Consider the following 22,419-nt stretch of genomic DNA (forward strand, 5'->3'; position numbering starts at 1 on the left):
TTTTCTAAACTGTTGGGAAGAGTAAACTTATGAAACTTGAATGTAAAAAGCCATTTTCTGATAGCTACTGTTTGAATTTCATCATCACAAAATTGTCAATAAATTGTAATCTCATCAATGAAGTAGAGACAAAATCATATACCTTGTATCAATAAAAGGGATATTCTATGGAAACGGGCCTCCATACTTTTAACCTCACGGCACTGCGTGACGACTGAGACGAGTCAGTCGAAGAGAGGCAATCGAAAAAATTGTTAACATTTCGCCTGTTGCCTGCAACCCTGTGGGCGCTGGAGGCTACTGTTAACTTTTTACACAACTAACTGACAATACGCCTGCGAGTGTGTACGCATGAATGTGACGCACTCAGCACTCGATAGCTTTGTAGTGTGTTGGGGAAATGTTTGCCTTGTTTCTTGGTATTGGTTTACAATGATTCTGAGTCTCACAGGCCTTATTTACAAGATTTAAAGTTAGGTATGTACATCTCCTCCCCCATCTCTTGTGAAAAAACGAACTGATGGTCATAAAGAAAAGAATCTGTATTGGGCTATTTTATTAATTTATTAGGTATTTTGATTAAAAAGGGCTATTGACTATTGATTGAAAAGATTATCTAGATCTAGATTTTAATTAAACTGCATGAGCTGCAGTGTGATCTATGCAGGGGACAGGTGGAGTAATAAAGCCTTTTACTTTCACGACGATTGTCGAGAGAGAGAGAGAGAGAGAGAGAGAGAGAGAGAGAGAGAGAGAGAGAGAGAGAGAGTTGCCTCGGCTACCACCACTTGATCCTGTCTGAGTTTGAGATTCATCAAATTATTCAACAATGACAACGTCTTAAATTTCGATCAATTATATTAGGCCTGTGATTTTTAGGTAGAGGCAGAGGTCTCTAGTTACACATCTATCTAGATAGTTGAGCATGGTATGATATTCTGTAATAATTTAAGCGGAAATTAATGTTCAATGTAATAATAGTAACCATAGTTAAGTTGGGAGACGTGGAAAGATAGGTGATTGTTTTTGCTTTGCTTCTTTTTTATTCCAGTGACTACCAGGTGGACTGAAAAACTTCAGGTTTAGGTACAGAGTGAAATGTCTTTGTGGCAATCACAGAATTGAACGCCGCGGCGTTACATAAATTCTTTTGTGTTGTGATCGGAACAATCTGAGTCAGTGGGTTTACAAGAAGCAATGACTTCTTTCAACACTGGTTATTCTCTTCTTGTGAGGCCTTCCCCCCTACTAGAACATTCTTTTTTAAAAAAGAATAATGGGGATGTAGGAGCTTTCGGAAGGCCTCCCCTCTTCTTCATTATACCGATTCTTTTTATACACTACCCCACATTTTTGCCCATTTATCGGGGAAAAATGTGTTGTTTTTTTTTTTTTTGTCCGGTGAATGATGGGCTGTATTGCTGATTACCTAGGTGCGCACATTAGCAGTTAAGTACTCATCACTGTTTTTACATAGATATCGATGAATTTGAGGTTTAAAGTGTTATGCATATTTATATTTGCACACTAATGATTGTGTGCTGCATTCTTGAGTGCAGAATAACAATCGCCATATTTATAACTTTACAGTTAATATACAACCCTCAAAAAAAAAACCTTCCATCTGTTATTGGAAGCTTGGTCTTAATTTGAATTTGACAAAAAGAAATATTTGATTATTTTATTAGCGACCAGCTCAAGGGGAAGCAATTGTTACTGTTTCACCACAAAAATATGAGTGCTATCCCAATTTCTCTCGTCTCCATCCCATTGGAAAGTTAAAAGCATGAGGTAGTTAATCATAATTTGCTGAATAATATGTCAGTGATAACCTTATTTTACCTTACCTCCTAATGCAAGTGTTGTTATGACAGACTATAACATGAGAAAGGATGAACAAACACTTGTTAAAGTCCATTAACATCCAAACTCCTCGTCAAGCATATATACAGTCAGGTATCTGGTACTCCACAATCCCAATGTCTCCAGTATCCAGAGAGGTCATCTGGGGACTGATTTTTTCTTTTTTATGTGCGGCTATGTAGTCTTGTGGTATGACACTCGCTTTCAGATCGGAGAGTCCTGGATTCGAGCCTTACTCAGCGCATAGTTAGTCCTTGGAAAAGACTCTTTACTCACATTCTCTCAACAGCTTTGTCTCTGTCCGAAAACCTGTATTATCGCCTGGTGGGGGACCCTTTGTAAAATGCTTTGAGCACATTTAGTGGATATTGCGCTATATAAAAGCTCTAGTTATATTTAATTGTCCCATTCATTGGGTACTGATACTTCTTTCCAAATGTCTTTGTGATAGTGACAAAATACTGGTAAAGGAGTTGTTCATATTATGGAGTCGTTACTGAATTAACATCCAAACTCCAAGTCTTAATGTAATTTATTCAGTGTTCAAAATCCTCAATGGCATTACACATTCAGAGACAATAGGTCACTCAAAACTCATGTACAATTACTACTAAAAAAAAACAGCCTGAAAAGGAATGTTTCCGAGTTTTTTTTAATTACTGACCACAAAGGCATTTGATTTCTTTGTCCAACTTGTTCCATATTTTGGAGCCCTGACAGAGAAAGTCTTTTCAGCGAAAGTTAATATGGGAACACTAATCTGTCGTTTTTTGGAGTAGTCTAGCTGGTGTATGAGAGAGAAAAGACAGCAAAAAAGGTATCATGTATGCATTTGAGCACCATTTTAGCAATTTTGATGAACTCCTCTCTCTCTTTAACAGGAAGCCAGTGGAAAGACACAAGGATGGGCCTGATATGCTCTGTAGGCTCGGAGAGGATCACTAATCTAGCCACCCTATATTGAACTATTTACATTCTATCAGTTAAATTACTTGGAGCGCCTAAGAGTAAGAGCATAGCATTGCAGTAATCAGGTGAGATCATCACTATTAAAAATTTTGTTTCAGTATCCATTAATCTTCATATTTTCATAGCTGCCAAACGTTCCGTTAAAAACGGATTTGTTCCGTATTTAACTTCCTTTGACTTCCTGAGAGTCCGTAAGTCCAGTTCAAAATCCGTACTTTGTAATTTTTGGCTAATTTGTGGTAATCAAGGCATATGAGCCTAATGTATTATTATTACTATTTCTACTACTATTATTGTTATTATTATTATTGATGTCCAGCGAGAGATGATGGACAGGGTTTAAATCAGCACTATGTAGCTATTTAATTGGAACTATGCCTCTCTATCATAAATGATTTTCAACAATTAAAAAAATTCAGGTTGTTTAAATGACGCCTGTTTTTAACTAAAACCATTCATAATGTATTGGAGATTTGCATAAAATATGCATATTAGCCTCGAATATACTTTTAGTGTTCTCAGACAGTATTGATACTTTCACTATTTGTTACAAATATTGTATTGATTAAAAATAAAATTAAAGCAACATCTTTGAATGGAAGTTATTCAATCAGAAAATCAATTGCTTATATTGATTAAACATTACAATGATTATTTCCCTTTATTAATTTATGAAATATAAATTCAATCTCTCTTTTTTTTTAAAATATTGATCTGATTCAATTTTTATTTTTTTTCAAGCAAGCTTTTATAACGATTTTAGTGTGTGTATATCTTGTCAAAGTAAAGAGGTAGGAATTCTCCGATATTTAGAGGTTCATTTTGCTATAACTACTATTATAGTTTACTACTAAAAGACCATTATGTTGCATGAAGGAAAATATATATGCAATCGCTTACTTTTTAGCCAATCTCCCTAATTGTTACCCCAAAACGCCCTCTCAAGTGAGTACAATTAATGATGTGGTTGTTTGTTTGCTTTTGAGGGGGCATTCCCCATTTATTGAAATTACAATGTAAATTATGTTTTGAGTGATTTCATGTGTTACAACAATTATTCTGGATATTTTAGGAGTAAAAAAGTATGTCATGATTCTTTGCACGAATCAACTATTCTTATCATTTTATTTCATAGGAAAATTTGGAATCTCTTTTTTAAATTCCATGGCTGGAAGGAGTTGAGAGAGAGGAATTCCGACTCTATGATTAGTTTGGGAAATGAGCACTACACAAATGACAAATCATTTGACTCCATCTTCCCTCTTATCTTATTTTCAGGTGAAGAACAAGAAAAATGTCAGTCAACTATGCATCAGGCTTGTCTCCATATGATCATAAGGGACGCTGTGGTCTGCCAGAGAAATTTGATTCTCCAGACGTGTTGCTGGAAAAATTAGAGCAACTTGTAACCCTTGTGAAGAAAAGCAAGCACATAGTTTTCCATACTGGAGCTGGTATAAGCACATCAGCTGGGATTCCAGATTTCAGAGGCCCGAAAGGTAAATCCTTTAACCCTTATTTTGTATTAGATTAAAAGTCTCCAGAGGGAAGAAATCAGAGATTGAAAAAAACAAAAGCAAAACAAAATTCTCAATTGATAGCAGTAAGAAACTTCTCTGTGACATGTGTTGAAACTTGGGTAATCTTCACAAATCACTAGATTTATTTTTATCAAGTCTTTAACCAACAAGGGTAGCTTTGTATCTCACGAATTCTTTGAATTGCATTTTTTTCCTGAGTTTTTCACATCTTCAAGAGTAGGGTGAAATGGGGTAGCTTATTACATTTGAGTGACTAGAATACTTCTTTTAATCCACGGAATCTAAAAGAATACTTGGGCAGGGCCTATGGGTCTTCATCCTCTGTTAGAAAATCAAGACCTCAGTACATTTGATTCAGATAAGCATGTTCTTCTGGATGATAGATAGAAAAATCAAGAGGCAATGTTGATTTAGTTCATCATTTACCTGGCTAGAAAATTGGACAAAGATTAGGACGCCCTTAAGAGAGTCTGTTTTGATTGGACAACAGCTGCATATAAGTTCAAATGTGGAGTTGCAAAAACAATGAATTATGAGCTTCTGAAGAGATGAAGATGAGCAAGTTTTCTCTTAATATTGATGACATCTATAAACAAGAAGAGAGAGAACTCTAAGACATTGCCCTTTTTGTCATTTTTCAGAAAAACAGGACAAAGCTGTTATTAATCGGAGTTGGTGAAGGTTGTTCGTTCGGGTGTCAACTTATGTCTTATTCGGGGCTCTAGACATTGACTTACCTGGGAATAAACTGTCCCCGTCACTGTCTTGGCCATGACCTCATTTCAGAATGATCTGCATTGCTATCAACTAAAAAGCTTCATTTTGTTTTTCTTTTCAGGAGTGTGGACTCTGGAAGAGAAAGGAGAAAGTCCTGAAACTAGTATAAGATTTGAATCTGCTAAACCTACGCTGACTCACATGGCTCTTGTCGCTTTAGAGAGGAAAGGCAAGATATCTGAAATATTTTGATAATTGAAATTAAAAATACCTAAATGCTCATATTGGTTAATAATGTTTATTCAATGGGTGAAGACTAGAATAATAAAACTTTAATAATTTGCATGTCTTGGACTTGGATCGATGTGAACTTATTTGCAGTTTCTGAAAAAAACCCAAATTGTAGTGTGATCATTGTTGTAATGGAAATACTCTCAACCCAATGCAAAATATTGTCCTATTCAACAACACAATGTAAAATCAAGCCTAATTGAGTTCTGTCATCAGACCTGTTAATATGTGAATGTTGACTGAGATAGATTTAGTAGTATGATCAATGATTTTATGTCAAGTCTTTACTTGTTCTAATGTTCATGTCATAGCCAGGTTTAACTGTATTCATCTCAGCATAATTTATGCAATTGACTTTTTTTTTTTTAAAGCTCAAAATCAATGTTACTTTATTTCTTGCGATTGTCATATTAAGCCAGAGTGAAAATGTTGGTGCCTGAAGCTCGAAGGGAAAAATAACGATAAGTAATGAAATGTAAGCTTCAATTTATGAACGAAGACAGAGAATGTGGATGTTTCAGGTTTCCCCTTTATCAACAAGACTTGATGAATAAAACACGAAGGACGAATCAGAGAAGTGAGAATATCGTAATTAAGGTGAATAAACAAAAACAATGATGAGATAGGAAATTGAATGCTCCTTTGTAAGGAAGCATGAATTAGAATATTATAATGAATATGAATAAAAGGTGTGCAATTGATAACAGTATTTAAAAGGGGCAAAGATGTGTCGTGCAGTATAGAATGTAAAATAAAATAGAGTATAGTCTATAGTTAAAACATTGATAAAATGGAAATTGTAATGTTTTACAAAATGTTAGGAATAGTGGTATAAGTATTATTATTAGTGACAGCTGTAGTGGTAGTTTTAGCGGTATGAATAGTAGTAGTAGCTGTCATAATATTCGTCGTGTGTAATATGAGGAATAGACAATGGATGGCCGAGGGAGTCAGTGGGACTAGAGATAAAGGTTGTATAATATTTAAAAGAGGTTCAGTCTTGAGTTCATGCCGTGAGGTGAGGGGTGTTAAGTTTAATATAAGTTCTGCCTCTCTATATTTTCTATGTTGTTTAGTGGTGTGGCATAACTGAAGGACAGTGATTTTGATGTCATGCAATCCTCTGTGATTGGACCCATTGAAGTGATGTGCGACAGGTTTGTCCTTGTCGTTTTTAATGGACTGCAGATGTTGTTCAAAGGTGTAGCTTAATCTCTTGCCAGTTTCCTCCTCGTATGTCTTGTAGCAACGTTTGCAGATGATTGTGTAAATCCAATTGCAATTGGTACAGATGAAGGCATGCGGATGCCCCACACTCTTTCTGGGAAATTGATGGAGTTTTCCACGAAGAAATGTGGGCATGTTTTGCATCTGCAACATCCAGAAGGTTGCATCTTGCATTGACCACGTTTTGTTATTCACAAGGCTTAAACTGTTTGCAGTGATGCCAAAACTCCGGTTTCACCGGAAGAAAATCCGGTCTGGAGCAAAAAATTCCAGGATACGGCCAACTTCTGTCAAATTCCAGTGAGGTTAAATTGTTCCAAGGATAACCCCCCCCCCCCCCCCCCCCCCCCACTTTCTAGTCACTTCTAATACAACCACCACCACCACATCATCTTCATTACAACCACCACCACCACATCATCATCATCATCATCATCACCACTGCTACTACTACAACCACAACCACCATCACCACCACATCATCATCACCATTACTACAACCACCACCACATCATCATCATTACCACTACAACCACCACCAACACATCAACATTACCACTACAGCAACATCCGTCACCACCACATCATCATCACTACCACTACTTCTACAACCACCACCACCATACTATCATCACTACCACTACTACTACAACCACCACCACCACATCATCTTCATTACCACTACTACTACAACCACCACCACCACATCATCTTCATTACCACTACTACTACAACCTCCACCACCACCACACCATTATCACTACCACTCCTACTACAACCACCACCACATCATCTTCACTACTACTGCAACAACCACCACATCACCGTCCCTACCAAAACTGCTACAACCACCACATCACCATCCCGACCATCATTACTGCAACAACCACCACATCACCATCCCTACCACCACTATTACAACAACTACCGCCGTAAAAACCCGGCAAACAAATTTAGCTCAAATATCTCTCTCTCTCTCTCTCTCTCTCTCTCTCTCTCTCTCTCTCTCTCTCTCTCTCTCTCTCCTCTCCTCTCTCTCTCTCTCTCTCTCTCTCTCTCTCTCTCTCTCTCTCTCTCTCTCTCTCTCTCTCTCTCTCTCTCTCTCTCTCTCTTTCTCTCTCTCTCTCCTCCCCCCCCCTCTCTCTCTCTCTCTCTCTCTCTCTCTCTCTCTCTCTCTCTCTCCCCTCTCTCTCTCTCTCTCTCTCTCTCTCTCTCTCTCTCTCTCCTCCTCTCTCTCTCTCTCTCTCTCTCTCTCTCTCTCTCTCTCTCTCTCTCTCTCTCTCTCTCTCTCTCTCTCTTCTCTCTCTCTCTCTCTCTCTCTCTCTCTCTCTCTCTCTCTCTCTCTCTCTCTCTCTCTCTCTCTCTCTCTCTCTCTCTCTCTCTCTCTCTCTCTCTCTCTCTCTCTCTCTCTCTCTCTCTCTCTCTCTCTCTCTCTCTCTCTCTCTCACACACGCACACACACACAAATCAAATTCATTGCGCTCACTGGATTAATTTCCATGTTCACCTTCCTGTACTTGCCAATAATAGCTAATCACAGATACTTTGACCTCTAACTTTAGCCTCGTTTGTTTTTCAATTTCATGTTGCTCTACTTATCACTACATGCACTTTCAGCGCACTCTCTCTCTCTCTCTCTCTCTCTCTCTCTCTCTCTCTCTCTCTCTCTCTCTCTCTCTCTCTCTCTCTCTCTCTCTCTCTCTCTCTCTCTCTCTTCACACAGACACACACACACATACACAAATCAAATTCATTGTGCTCACTGGATTAATTTTCATGTTCACCTTCCTGTACTTGCCAATAATAGCTAATCACAAATACTTTGACCTCAAACTTTAGCCTGGATAGTTTTTCAATTTCATGTTGCTCTACTTATCACTGCATGCACTTTCAGCACTCTCTCTCTCTCTCTCTCTCTCTCTCTCTGTGTTATAGTTAAGGGAGTGGGTAGTCTCATCCTGGGTGAGAATAGAGGTAGTGGCACCTTCTCGCTTTTCACACGCCTGTATTAACCAACAGGTAGGGTTAGTCTAGCCGCCACCCCTTTTCGATATTCTCACCCAATCATCATCATCTCTCTCGTGACTACTTTTAGTGGTACTGGAACATACATGTCATGTATTTAGAATTTAGACTGGATGGGCTTGAGATATGGGAATCGTGTTGGAAATTTGTATACTCTCTCTCTCTCTGGGAGGCCTTCTATCGTGTTGGAAATTTGTATACTCTCTCTCTCTCTCTCTCCGGGAGGCCTTCCATCGTGTTGGAAATTTGTATACTCTCTCTCTCTCTGGGAGGCCTTCCGAAAGCTCCTACATCCCCAGTATTCTTTTTTTTTATAATGTTCTAGTAGGGGGTTTGGGAGGGGGGAGACTTAAAAAAAAATAAACCACCACTACCACATCTTTATCACGACCACTACTACTACAGCCACCACCACTACCACTACTACTTCAACCACCACCGCCACATCATTATCATTACCACTACTACTACAACCACCACCACCACATCATCATCACTACCACTACTACTACAACCACCACCACCACATCATCATTAATCTTGCAACCACCAACACTACTACTACAACTACTGCCACAACTACAACCACCACCACCACATCATCACTACCACTAACTACTACAACAGCCATTATCATATCGTCATCATCACTACTACTACTACCAGTACTACTACTACTGCAACCACCAACACAACATCAAAAAAAAAAAAAAAAAAGGGAAATATAAACTTTATTTGCTTACTACTGGCTTAGACAGGCTCAACTTAGAGGTGTGGAATTTTGGATCTGATGTCAGGAATTAAAGTCCCGTTGTCTTGAGAAAATGCTTTAAAAGACAAACTTAAGATTTTAGCATTTATATATTGATCAATAATACAGAGCTGAATGGAAAAATTTCTATTGTACACAGGGATATTTGTCAAATGGGAACAGGGATAGTAGTCTTTCTGTCTTATCCTGTCCCTCCAAGAAAATGCCACCGCATCCTCATATATGCGGCCGCGTAATTTTGCCTTCCACATGTCTTTGCCGCATATTTCGTCTTTTTTATATTTTAAGGAAAAACGTCTTTGCCGTATTTTTGATTTTAAGGAAAAAAAGTCTTTGCCACATATTTCGCCTTATTTTCTTTAATATGGGGAATCTTTGATGAATTTTTCTAAACACCTTATGATTTGGGGCAAGGCACTGGTACAGAGAATCATAGCGAAATCCCAGCATGTGTGGTGTAATAACTGAGTGGTGACTGACGGTCACTCGAATATCTGGCTGGTCCAATATTTTCCTGAGCAATCGGTGATTGAGGGAATGGCAGTATAAATAAGTGGACAATTTTTCCGGATTTTCGTTGTTTTGACTTCAGGTCCTTGTATTGATCAGCATCAAATTTACAATAGATTTGAAACCAAGAGCTATGTTTCCAATAATTGTTGGGATTAGAAATAGATTTTTATTGATGTATATTAGAAAAATTTTGAGTCAGGGAGCGATTTCATGATCGACTTCGCGCATGACATGTGATTGACAGATGCCAAAGCCTTGACTATGTGATGATGGGCATGAGTATTTATGCTGTGCATTTAGGTAAACTACTCACAACATCATAATATAATAGATCTTTTTTGTCCACAAAATGGAAAATTTACCCTGGTTTACATTACCCGTTTGTAATGGTCAAACTATTTACACCAGGTAAACTAAATTAGAACAGATCGTGGGGGGGGGGGGGGGGGGGTCAAGCTAGAAAAAGACATCAAATTTTAAGTTTCTACATTAAAAATTGGCCGTTCTGTGAAAGGAAGATGTAGGCCTGGGGTGCAAAGTCAAAAAGTAGATCAAAACTTACCTTATGTGATAATATGCTGGGCTTGGTAATGACTTAAGTGTGAAATATCATTAAGGTTTAGAAAATTTAAGAACATTGAGGTTAATTTATTTGGTGTGATCCCTTTATGGCAGTGTAAAGAAACGCTGTTTTTTGGGGGGTTTTTTTGTTAGACAATAAGAGACAAACAAAACATTTTTTATACTATACAATGATAGGCCCGATAACATTGTGAGGTAAAGAGAAATGGATTAATTTATTTTTTTTAATTAGGTTCTTTATAAATTTTATATGAATGATAATGTTGATGATACCTAACAGTATTTATCTTTGATGCTAATAATAATAACTTGCATAACTTCAAGTGCATTTTATTTTTTTTGTATTCAGGTGTCATTTGCGACAATTTTAGCAGCTTTCGGTGATTTGTGTTGAGGTCTCTGATGTAGTCTGGTTTTTTTCTTCTCCTTCTTCTTGCTTTTAAATTTGTATATTGTTTGCTTGTTTATTGTAATAATTTATTATTGCTCTTTCGTTCAAAATTTATATGGATAAATAGGTACACATTTAATCAGCATCACAACAAATCTTCTCATTTTTTGAATGCTTAATTTGTCGTTTCTGGCATAACTTGTAGCATAATTTAACCTGTTTCGGAATTTTTGTGGCTTAATTTGGGGGGTAAAATGTCATTTTCCTGGAGGGACAGCTAATAGACGGTTGGGTTATGGTAGGGTTGACTGTATATCACAATGTGTACCAGTACCATAGGTGTGGCTGTTACTAAGATAAGTTATAATCAAACAATCAATTAGGGGTGGGGGAAATTGGTTGAAAAGAGAGGTGCAAAGGAGATAGTGAGGAGTGCTTCTTACTAGGTGGCGGATTCATTGGTAAAGATGTTGTATACTGAGTGTGTAATCAACAATGCAACATGTTGGCTTTGTCTTCTTATTATAGCACACACAAAGGGGAACCTTATTCCACCTCTGAATTAGACAAGGCGTACCAAACGCTACACCTCATTATTATGAGGCTTTACAGAATCCACCCATGTTTTCCTCCTTCCCTTTTTTTCTAAAATACTCAACACAGTAATCTCGTTCAATATTCTTTTTAAAATTTTTTACTTTGTTGTACTTCTGAAGAGGTTCCAGTATTAGTTCAAGATTATTAATGAAGAATACTTGTTTTTTTTCTACAAAACAGGAATCGCCAAGTATATTGTAAGCCAGAATATAGATGGTTTGCATGTAAGATCTGGTTTCCCTTACAATAGACTCTCTGAGCTCCATGGAAATATGTTTGTTGAAGAATGCAACAAATGTGGACACAAGGTATGGTGAATAAGTACAATAATTTTATAACATGTCAGTTTCAAGCCATTAAAATATATTTTTCATTACGATATTTTAAAATGTATTAATTTGTTAAATTGCAAAAATATATCCATCAATTGATGGGCCTTACATACTACAATCCTTGATAACTGACCCAGTGTAACTTGAATGAGTCATTAAAAAATGTTCATTTAAGTTTGGACTTTGCAAATTGATTTCGATGTTATGAGTGAAAGAAAGGACTATAATAACATAATTAACAAGTCTATTCTTTAGATTCATAAGGTTCATGGAGCTGAAGTTTATCCCAATTTCTGTAGTGATGACTAGACGATAATTTTATACTTGCATCCTTCCTCCTCAGTATATACGGCAGTCTTGTGTACCAACAATGGCAAAAAATCTGACGGGTAACTCCTGCAAACAGAGTAAAGCAAGGGGTACTTGTAGGTAGGAACTGTCAATTTACTATCTTTTGTTCAAATCTGCTGTCTTTATACTACAAAATTTTGTTTAGACTTCCATTGACCCACGAGAGCTACTCTCTGCTATGTTAGAAGGCAGATAACTTGCAAAATATTATTATTATTTTCATTCATATTATTATTATTATTATTATTATTATTATTATTATTATCCTACTTACTTTTACGAAAAAATTTGTAAATTTACGAAATTTTGGCTCCAATTTCCGAACTTTATGAGCATCTCGTAAGTCATTAATACTTATTGAAAATAAAAGTTGATGACAGACTACTTAATTCAAAGGATGTGTCATTTTATCCTTATGAGATTAAATTGTTGATTTTTTTATAGTTAACTATAGCGACCACAATTTTTGTCTCCTAAAAATTACGAATTTAAAATTTTTTAATTAGGCAGGTTTGTTATTGTTATTTTATTATTATTATTATTATTATTATTATTATTATTATTATTATTATTATTATTATTATTATTATTATTATTGTTATTATTATTATTATCATTATCAAACAGGGGGAAGCTAGTAGATACGATATTAGACTGGGAGGACAGTTTACCTGAAGAAGATCTTGAATTAGCAGAAGAACACAGCAAGTATGAATATATTTTAAGATAATTAAATGTATATGTGTGTGTGAGTGTGTGCAGTTTTATTTACCACATTTATAGAGTTTCACCATGCTCAAGGGACTTCATGGTGCTTCCTTTATTCCCTCAGCAAGTCGTAATGATCAAAATTTCCATCCCATGCAGTTTCCCTGTTGATGTACATAACTGTGTATATTTTTATATCTGGTTTGAGGCGTGTTACTGTTACACTTGTAAAGTATAGAATACTGGATCCATAATTTTGTGATTATTGTCACCCATCTGGACATTGACCATAATAAATATCATGTGTCTTTGTTACATGACGAAAATCAGTAATGCTAAGGCCCCAACATCCTGGACAACCATTTTAAATTCATTACATAGACAAGTGAGCATTCAACATATTGATTCAGAGTGTCTTGATTAAGCTACCACCCTTTGAGTACTTGATTTGAAGTTGTTTCCTTGAGCAATGCTTTTTACACACTATGCTACACATAGCATATATGAATGATTAGCTACTGACACATCATTCCGTATGATTTAAGAGTGCAAGTGCGATTTATATAGGTGGTCAACGGATTGTGTTGATTGAGATGTTTAATTTTGTCCTGTCTTGTGGAAATGTTGATTTGTAGTAAAAGAAATCAATTTAATTTAATTTTTTTTAATGGAGGTAGTCTTAATACATTTATCATATCATATCATAATATATCAGTAATAGGGTTTTAAAATTGACCAAGTGTTCCTTAAATGCCCTTAAACAGAGAAGGAACAATATAATATTTGAAATTACTCATTGCATATTCTTTCTCATTTGTGTGATACCGTCCTCGGACTAACATCTTTTGAGTAGCAGCAGTCCTTTCTCTCCATACATAGCCATGATTCCACAATGTCTCATATCAGCCAAGCAGTCATCGTCTCCAATGAGAAGGCCTCTCCAAGAAAAGTGAACGATGTATCAAAATCTAATATGGAAAAGATGCTCTTGAACACGTCAACACTAATGGGCAGGTCGATAACTCCATGTACAAGGGAGATGAGGCAGTATAGGACATTGAACAGTCCCAGGACTGTTCGTCAGTCCAAGGACTTGTCGACTACAAGTGATGAAAACCCAGAGAAGATTTGATCACATGGCCCCTCTTCCCAAAAAAATAAATACCAATTACTACACGGATGATGCAAAGAGTGTGGTCAGCAAAGATGAACCCAAGGAGAAGAAAGCCGGATCTCAGGAAAATGTTAAATGTGATGAATCCCTTGAAGAAAATTTGAAGAACGAGGCAAAAGAAAGTGAAAAGAGTGATAAGGTACAGAAGATTGAGCCCCAAAAAGAAGTAAATGACGATTGCTCGGATAGGCCCCAGAAAAATGAAGTTAAAAGCAATGTACAGAATGAGCAAAAGAAAGATGATGTGAAAGGATGTGGAGAGTGACGTCGTGCAGAAGGATGAGGCCCACAAAGACGATGTAAGGAGTGATGTGCAGGACAATGAGGTCCAGAAAGATGAAGCACAAGAAAAATGACTTTTGAATTGGGATCTAAAAGTAATAGAAAATTTAAGATAAAAATGTTAAAAAGGGAGAAACAGATAAAGGTAGAGAAGAAACTTTTTCTAATCCATTCTTTTACGTTGACGAAAATATTTCTTCTTTGGAAGGTTTTCTCCTGGATGTTTTTTATAAAAATTAAAGACCCTTATACCCATTCAGAAGAAGTGATATTGAATTTAAGCAATATTTATATTTGATCAATCTTTACATAAGAATGTTATGAATTAAGAGAAAATATTTAATCTAGAAATTACAATGAAATAGAAAATAAACGAAGAAATGGGAAGCCCACTTTTTCAAATTTCACCGGAAAGAATATTTGTCTTAATAAGAAAGTGCATAGAAAATCTTCATGTCAATCTAAGATGACAGATGTTTCTGTGGGTTTCATGGGTCTCTTTTTGGGGTCCTACTATTGCTCTTTAATAAAAATCCTTTAATGGCAGTTTTGAGTAAGTCATCTCCATGTTGCCACTTATTCATCACATGTTGTTTATTGTATTAGATCATTTGTAATGTTTTAAAATGATTATTTTCTCCATCCACAGAAAGAGTGATCTCAGCATATGCCTCGGAACTTCATTGCAAATCGTCCCAAGTGGAAACATTCCTTTGCTTACAAAAAAGAATAAAGGAAAAGTAGTAATTGTCAACCTCCAGCCAACCAAACATGATAAGAAGTGTGACTTGAAGATATCGACATATGTTGATGATGTCATGAAATATTTATGCAGTGCTCTGGATATTGTCATACCAACATTCATATGCCCGTCTGTTTCTCTTTATTCCATTTATTCTATTAGTGTAAAGACAATGGTGAATACAGACGCAGATGATATACTAATAAATAATTACACTGAAAACTTTCGGGAGTATTTGAGTGAAATGGATTCGCAAAATCCTGATGATATTCCAAAAAAGAAACTGAAATTAGAAAAAGAAGATGACAGAGATAATGCTTTGGATTCAACAATTACTTCAAACAGCAAAGAGGATGTGAAAGTTGAGTTGAAATATTGTATTACAAAGAAGTCCTCAGAAACTAATGCCAAAGAGGTTAAAGAAGATGAAATCGACAACAAAATATTATTGCTCTCAGAAAAGTCTCATTTATCTCCTGCTCTTACGTTGGAAAATGACAAAGATGTAGACGGAATTTTTAATTGCATTAAAGAAGAAAACAATAAAGAATTATAACAAATAACATCTGAGATCCTTTACTGTGAATTCTTCCCCCTCATTTTGCATTGTATACTATAGATCTCTTATTAGTTCATGAGAGCAAGTAATGCTCTCTCCCCCCCCCCCCCCCCCCCCCCCTCCCACACACACACACACACATTCCCTGGATCTTTGGGGTGGAGATATTAGACATAGGTCCATCTCTGCTGTCTCTTCTATACCCCTTTCTATATTGTACTTTCCATATGGCTTTTTATTCTTGTTTTAGAATAAGACGCCTGTCCTTAGGTCTTTTTCTGAGAGGGAGACTTGTATTTTTAATTTAAATATTTTTATCTAATAAATCATCTGATCATATTATGATAATGATAGATGATATTTTATCATTAATTTGTAATTATTTGAGTGTAACCCTTTTGTGGAGGGAAAGGGGGTGGCATGCATGTATCTTTGTTGGAGTTTTAAGTAGTCTCATTTTAAACACATTAATACATTGATTGCTTCACAACTTGACTGTCCGAAGTGAATTAAACTAGTGTGAAGTGAAGGTTGAACAGCCACTTCTAGTGCCTTACCAAGTTTATATCTTTCTTCTTTGTGCAATTCAGGGTGTCACATCCGACTGTTGACTGGGGGAAAAAAACTTTCCTTTTTTAAAATTGATGGACAATGTTGCCATTGCTGGATCTGAGAGAAGAAAATCTTAATGTAGTCACATGCCTTTAAGTTTTCTCGTACCACATAATACCATCACACCCATTTGGTCTATTGCCTTTACAAAAGATTGAAGACAAAACGTTTTCATCAGCTTATTTCAGTCTTTTTATGCAAAATAAAGTTTCACTGTTCAAAGTTGCTACATTCTTTGCAACTGACAGTCAACTGACATTTGTATGGCTGGGTGGGGTTCCTGACCTCCCATAGTGGGCAGGGAGGTACCTACTGTGTCTTCTATCCCCCTATATCTGTTTTCCAACTTGCTTTCTGTCTTTGTCTTGGAATGAGATTACTTGTTTTTTTCCTTGGAAATCATCTCTCTGCTATGCGCTGTATTATGTTTCTTTATATTATAGAGTAAAATTACTTTAAACCGAAAAATACCTTAAACCGCAAAGAATTTAATAAATTGTACCAGTTTCTTCATTATCTTTGTACTAATTCTTACGATGAACCTAAATACTTCTAAGAAGGACTTTCTTTAAACCGAAACAACTTGAGAGCACCTTCCCCTTTTCTCTCTCTATTTTTCTTCAAAAATTCGGGAAGGTGGCCCCACATAATAATGCCCGGCGATATTAAAACAAAGAACGTAAGTATAAGATGAGGGTGAGGGGTGGGGGGTAGGCAAACACTTCAATCACTGCACTTGGGTTTGGCCAGCACCACGATCGCAGACTGGAAAAGGAAGACAACGGGTGACTCGCAGGCGAAAAATGAGGAAAGAGGGGGAGTTGGGGTGTAGAATCACGCAAGCGAGATGTTCTCGCTCGTGTGTTGATGCTTTGGAACTGACTGGATTTTCAACACGACAATAAGGAGGGGGGTGGTAGACAACTTACCATTGACATGCCATTTCATTTCCACTTTGATTGAATGTGTGTGTGTGTGAGAGGGGGGGGGGGGGGGTCTATGTAATTAGGCCTTTGAACCCAATGGCTTTTCAACAAAAGAGAGGTGTAGTAAACAACTTGGCATTGACACGCCTTTTCATTTCCATTTCACTTCACCTCTGAGTAGCTGCGCATCATTCATTATCAATTATCACACAAGAACTTTCGATCTTATTTTATTTAGCTTTACATTTTACTAAAAGAAAGCACTGTGCTTACACGGAGTTTAAAATCAAAATACTATGTGAAGTCGATGAAAAAAAAGTTGATCAAGACGGAGATACGAAAAAAACACGGCATCCTGAACTCAACTCTTTCAACAATTTTGAATTGAAAACAAAAACCCCCAAAAATATTTTTAAAACACACCAAAAAAAATAAAATAATTAAATAAAAAAATTGTAATGGTTACGAACACGGCATTTATTCAACAACTACATTTAAGGGGAAACCCATGATACGATTAAATGAGCAAATTTCTTAAATAGTTACTACACTTGAAAAACATTGCAAAACGGGAACTTGCTTTAAACCAAAAATGTCTTTAAACCGAAATGGTTTAGAAGGTCCCCAAAATTTCGGTTTAAAGTAATTCTACTGTATATGATTTGTAAAACATTTGAGTGTATTCCTCTGAGAGGGGACCTGTGCTTGTGTCTGGATGAGACTTTTAGTGATCTCAAACTAAGTACTTTGATAGTGTCTCTTGGAATCTACACCTGTTTCCTATTTGAACCAATTCCCCTTTGTCTTACCACTTCTTGGGTGCTTTAATTGTAATTGTAGAACTTTTTGCTATCACATTTTCTTCCTTTTTACTGGCGCTGATATGACCTTAATGTGTTGCAAGCGCCGTAAAACCATTCAAAATAAAAACAAAAAAAACAACATTTGTATGGTAGCTAATTCAGGGATGTTGGTTGAGATCCATTGCCTTTTGAATGTGGAAAAGTTTGCATCCGATTCAGTAAGAGAGAGGGGGGGGGGGGGGTCAGTTTTAGCAGTCTCCAAGTTTGATTTAATATTTCATAGATGGATAGTATTTGGACGGAAAAATCAATGCTATCATGTCTCATGTCAACATTTGACAGCTGTTTTAATTGTATGAATTCTGTAGACACTCCTAGTTTTATGAGGTCTGTCCAGACATAAACAATGACAGAAGACGAGTAGTTATCTTGGATAAGAAGATGATGGCGACAGGATAGGGGAAAGGGATCGAGCGAGATGATATTTTAGGGACTTTAATTTATGTCTGAGATGCTGAAAAAAGCGGAATATTAAGAACACTGTACTGTAATAATAATTACTCAAATTTGTATCACTCTTTTGAACAAACTCATCCATGAGGTTGAAAAATGTGCCATAAAAAAAAATTTAAAAAGCTAAATTTTGAATCGGTAATTGCATGATAATGATAATTATTACATTTGTATCAAACATCAACTGACAGTTGAACTACTGTATCTTACATGATGAGAATTTAACAGGGTTTTGTCCCTTATATTTTATGATTCAGGAATTATGATTATGATGTGTAGCAGGGGATTAGCGGTAGATTACAGACATCATATAATATATATATATATATATATATATATATATATATATATATATATATATATATATATATATATATATATATATATATATATATATATATATATATATATATATATATATATATATATATATATATATTATATATATATATATATATATATATATATATATATATATATATATTATATGATGATATGATATATATATACAGCGGCGTGGCATGCTTACAGTATAAGGTCATGCCAGACGAAAATGACTTACACATGCTACATTTGTAAATATAAAAGAAAGAAAAAAAAACCTTACATACTTGTAAAGTAAATTTGCATGGTGATGTGTCTATCCCTGCAAATCTTTTCAATAGTTTGTTTATAGAAATCACGAACGAATATATTGATTGGAGTTTGGACACTGAGGGAAATGGCTAAAGGGACACATGCAGACATTGAATGTCAATCGAACAAAGGGTAATTTCAAAACTTACAAAGCGTAAGAATGTAAACAGCCCATGGCCTATTAAAAGAGTACTGTAGTTACGTCATGAAACAGCCCCATTCCACTTCGGAAATCAAACACGACACCATGCAAGATCTCTCTCTCTCTCTCTCTCTCTCTCTCTCTCTCTCTCTCTCTCTCTCTCTCTCTCTCTCTCTCTCTCTCTCTCTCTCTCTATATATATATATATATATATATATATATATATATATATATATATGTATATATATATATATATATATATATATATATATATATATATATATATATATATATACCTATCTGTGTGTGTGTGAGAGAGAGAGATGAACGCGGGCGCGCACACACACACACACACACACACACAAAGTCAAACACGCATATTCACGCGAAGATCATGCATTTAGCATATAGCATCACTATCAAGAAATGTTTGACTTAACTCGTTCACATTCCTTCATATCAATTTTTGCAGCAATAATAATAATAATAATGATGATGATGATGATGATGACGATGATGATGATGATAATGATAATAATAATAATAATAATAATGATAATAGTAATAATAAATTAATATATACAATAATCACGACAGAGAGAGAAACAAATGAACTTAATAATCGTGATTTTGATAATAATAAAGATGGTCGAAGTTACCATACTATGACTATGACGTAAATGACCAACATTAGCTATTTTTCCCCAGTCCAACAATGTTGGAAAAAAAATTTCTCGGCACCTGAGGCGGGTTTTTTTCTCGTATGTGAAGATAGTAAAAATTCGGGCCATTTTCTCAGGTATTCAATGTGTAAATATAGTATAGTAATAGCCTTAAATGGTGCCAGCAAAAATCCGCTCCTTGCAATCGTTTGAGTGAGGAAATCCAGTCACTCGCTCAGTCATGGTACACAGTCGCTGACAGTCATCAACGGACTGTGTGAATCGGGAGAAAAGCGTGGATAGAAGGCGTTGTGACAGAAAGGGAGTCTGTTTCGCACTGTTGATAAAAGGCGATATATACCATTTCTCAGTTTTATATATTTTTTAAAATGCTGTTATCCATTTTTAAAACATGGATGTGGTGCCAGGCACCATTTGAACCAATAGAGCCACGCCCCTGTATATATATAATAGATGTCATGCTTTGAACGTTTAATGTTTTTTTTTTCTTTTCTTTCTGTTATTTGATTTTTTAAATTGAATAATTTGAAAATACAAATCAGCATTGTATTGTCCTTATTGATTTTACCTTTGATCAAAAGGCAAAAGTCGAATTTTGTTACTTCATTTATTTTAAAACAGTTGAGCACACAGATTACCAGCTGAAATATGTCAAACAATGAATACGATTGTTCCGATCGTAATAGTTACATTTTGCTCGTTGAACTGATGGTTCCTATGGTATTTTGTTAACCAATTAACTTTCTACCTCTAGTAAAACATACTTTTAAAAATTTGGCCAGAAAACTCTTCCTTCACATATTCATCGATTTAAAGGACCCATGTGAGGTCCCAGGTTTGAGAGTTTTTGCCAAAAGAATTCATTTAAATCGATCGATATTTGAAGGACCAGTTTTCTGGCCAAATTTTTGAATTCATGGTTTTTTCAGAGTTTTACTGGTTAACAATGAATATTAAAGGAAAAAAAGATGTCTTATGCAAATTATCAGTAGATGTATACACCATCATATCGTGTCCCTATCATAGCATGTTACTATACACATAATGCTACTCACAAGATTATTGCATGGCATGGAACGAAATCCACCAAGACATTCCTGGGGTCGACAAAATAAAATTACTTCTGACCACTATATTATTATACTATAATAGCGCAGTATCCACTAAGCACGCTCTAAGGGCTTTATAATGGGTCCCTTGCCAACAGCAACAAGTAGGACGATATATAACGCCGGTTAGGCATTAATACAATTATTTCGGACAGAAACAACGTTGTTAAGAGCCATGTACTCATTGTACACTTGAGTACGGTGAGAGAATGTGAGTAGAGAGCTTTTCTAAGGATTCAACTATACGCTGCTCAGAGTAGGAATCGAGCCCTGTGCCTTCCAATCTGAAGACCACCTAGCCAACCATCCAAAACTAATAATGATAGGACCACACAACAATAACAGTGAGATGATTAACAATGGAATAAAATATCTCTTTAAAAGGGTACTATACATTTGACAGTCTCCCTCCCAGCTAAAGATTTCGGACATAACCAGGGAAAAAACACCAAGCAATCTCAATCCAGAAAAAGGGTTTCATGGCGCTTGCAAAACATTTACAGTGGAACCTCCCGATTACGACACCTCTGAATAGCGACAACCTCCTGATACTGATAACGACATTGACCCGTGGTCCCGATTTTTTTTCTCGTTAAGATCAGTAAAAAAAAAAAACCTCCAGATAACGACGCACTTTTTGATAAAACCTCCGAATAACGACATCATTTTGGCGATTTTCGTGGATATCTGATACTAAAAATACCGAGTATGAGTACTCAAAGTTTATAAAAACGATTCCTGCTTGAACCAATGAGTACGCAGCTTTTGAAATCAATGAGAACGCAGCTTTTTTTGACGAATCTTGGCTGATATACATTAATAAAAACCAAGGTATAGATGTAAGTGTAAGCAAGTAAACACAAAATCTTGAAAAATGTGATATTATGTGGTGATAGTAGTAGTAGTAGTAGTAGTAGTAGTAGTAGTAGTAGTAGTAGTAGTAGTAGTAGTAGTAGTAGTGTTTTTGTGGGAGGAGGAGGAGGAAGAGGATGAGGAATTTTATCTAACTCACTTGTTTTAAAGGGTTTTACAGCGCTTGTGACACATCTATGTCATATCAGCGCCAGTAAAAAGGAAGAAAATTGGAGAGTAAAAAACATTCTAGATTCACAATTGAAATGACATAAGAAAAAGTAAGACAAAGGGGAATGGTCTAAATAGGGAACAGATGTAGATTCCAGGAGCACACTATCAGTGTACTCAGTTCAGATCACCTAAAAGTCTCATCCAGACACACGCACAAGAACCCTCTAAGAGGAATACACTACAATGTTTTGTTTGTCTTGTCAATGTTAATAAAAACTGGTCCCGCGGGTCTTACCACGCCCATTTTGTCCGCCATCTTGGAAACCTCTAAAT

General features: G+C 35.9%; 1 protein-coding gene across 1 annotated transcript; it reads left to right on the forward strand.

Annotated features, from left to right (window-relative positions):
* Positions 1 to 285: 285 nt before the first annotated feature.
* LOC144965575 (NAD-dependent protein deacylase sirtuin-6-like) lies at positions 286 to 15,642 on the forward strand. Its single transcript, XM_078901070.1, has 8 exons — positions 286 to 477; positions 2,745 to 2,897; positions 4,111 to 4,331; positions 5,212 to 5,319; positions 11,669 to 11,796; positions 12,164 to 12,249; positions 12,799 to 12,879; positions 14,985 to 15,642. Exons 3-8 carry the CDS (start codon positions 4,127 to 4,129, stop codon positions 15,631 to 15,633), a joined length of 1,257 nt encoding a protein of 418 aa, XP_078757196.1. The 5' UTR covers positions 286 to 477; positions 2,745 to 2,897; positions 4,111 to 4,126; the 3' UTR covers positions 15,634 to 15,642.
* Positions 15,643 to 22,419: the final 6,777 nt, after the last annotated feature.

The sequence above is a fragment of the Berghia stephanieae genome, chromosome 2 (genome assembly GCF_034508935.2).
Source record: "Berghia stephanieae isolate SIO BIC M18660-M18661 chromosome 2, UCSD_Bste_1.3, whole genome shotgun sequence".
In the NCBI taxonomy this organism is placed as follows: domain Eukaryota; kingdom Metazoa; phylum Mollusca; class Gastropoda; order Nudibranchia; family Aeolidiidae; genus Berghia; species Berghia stephanieae.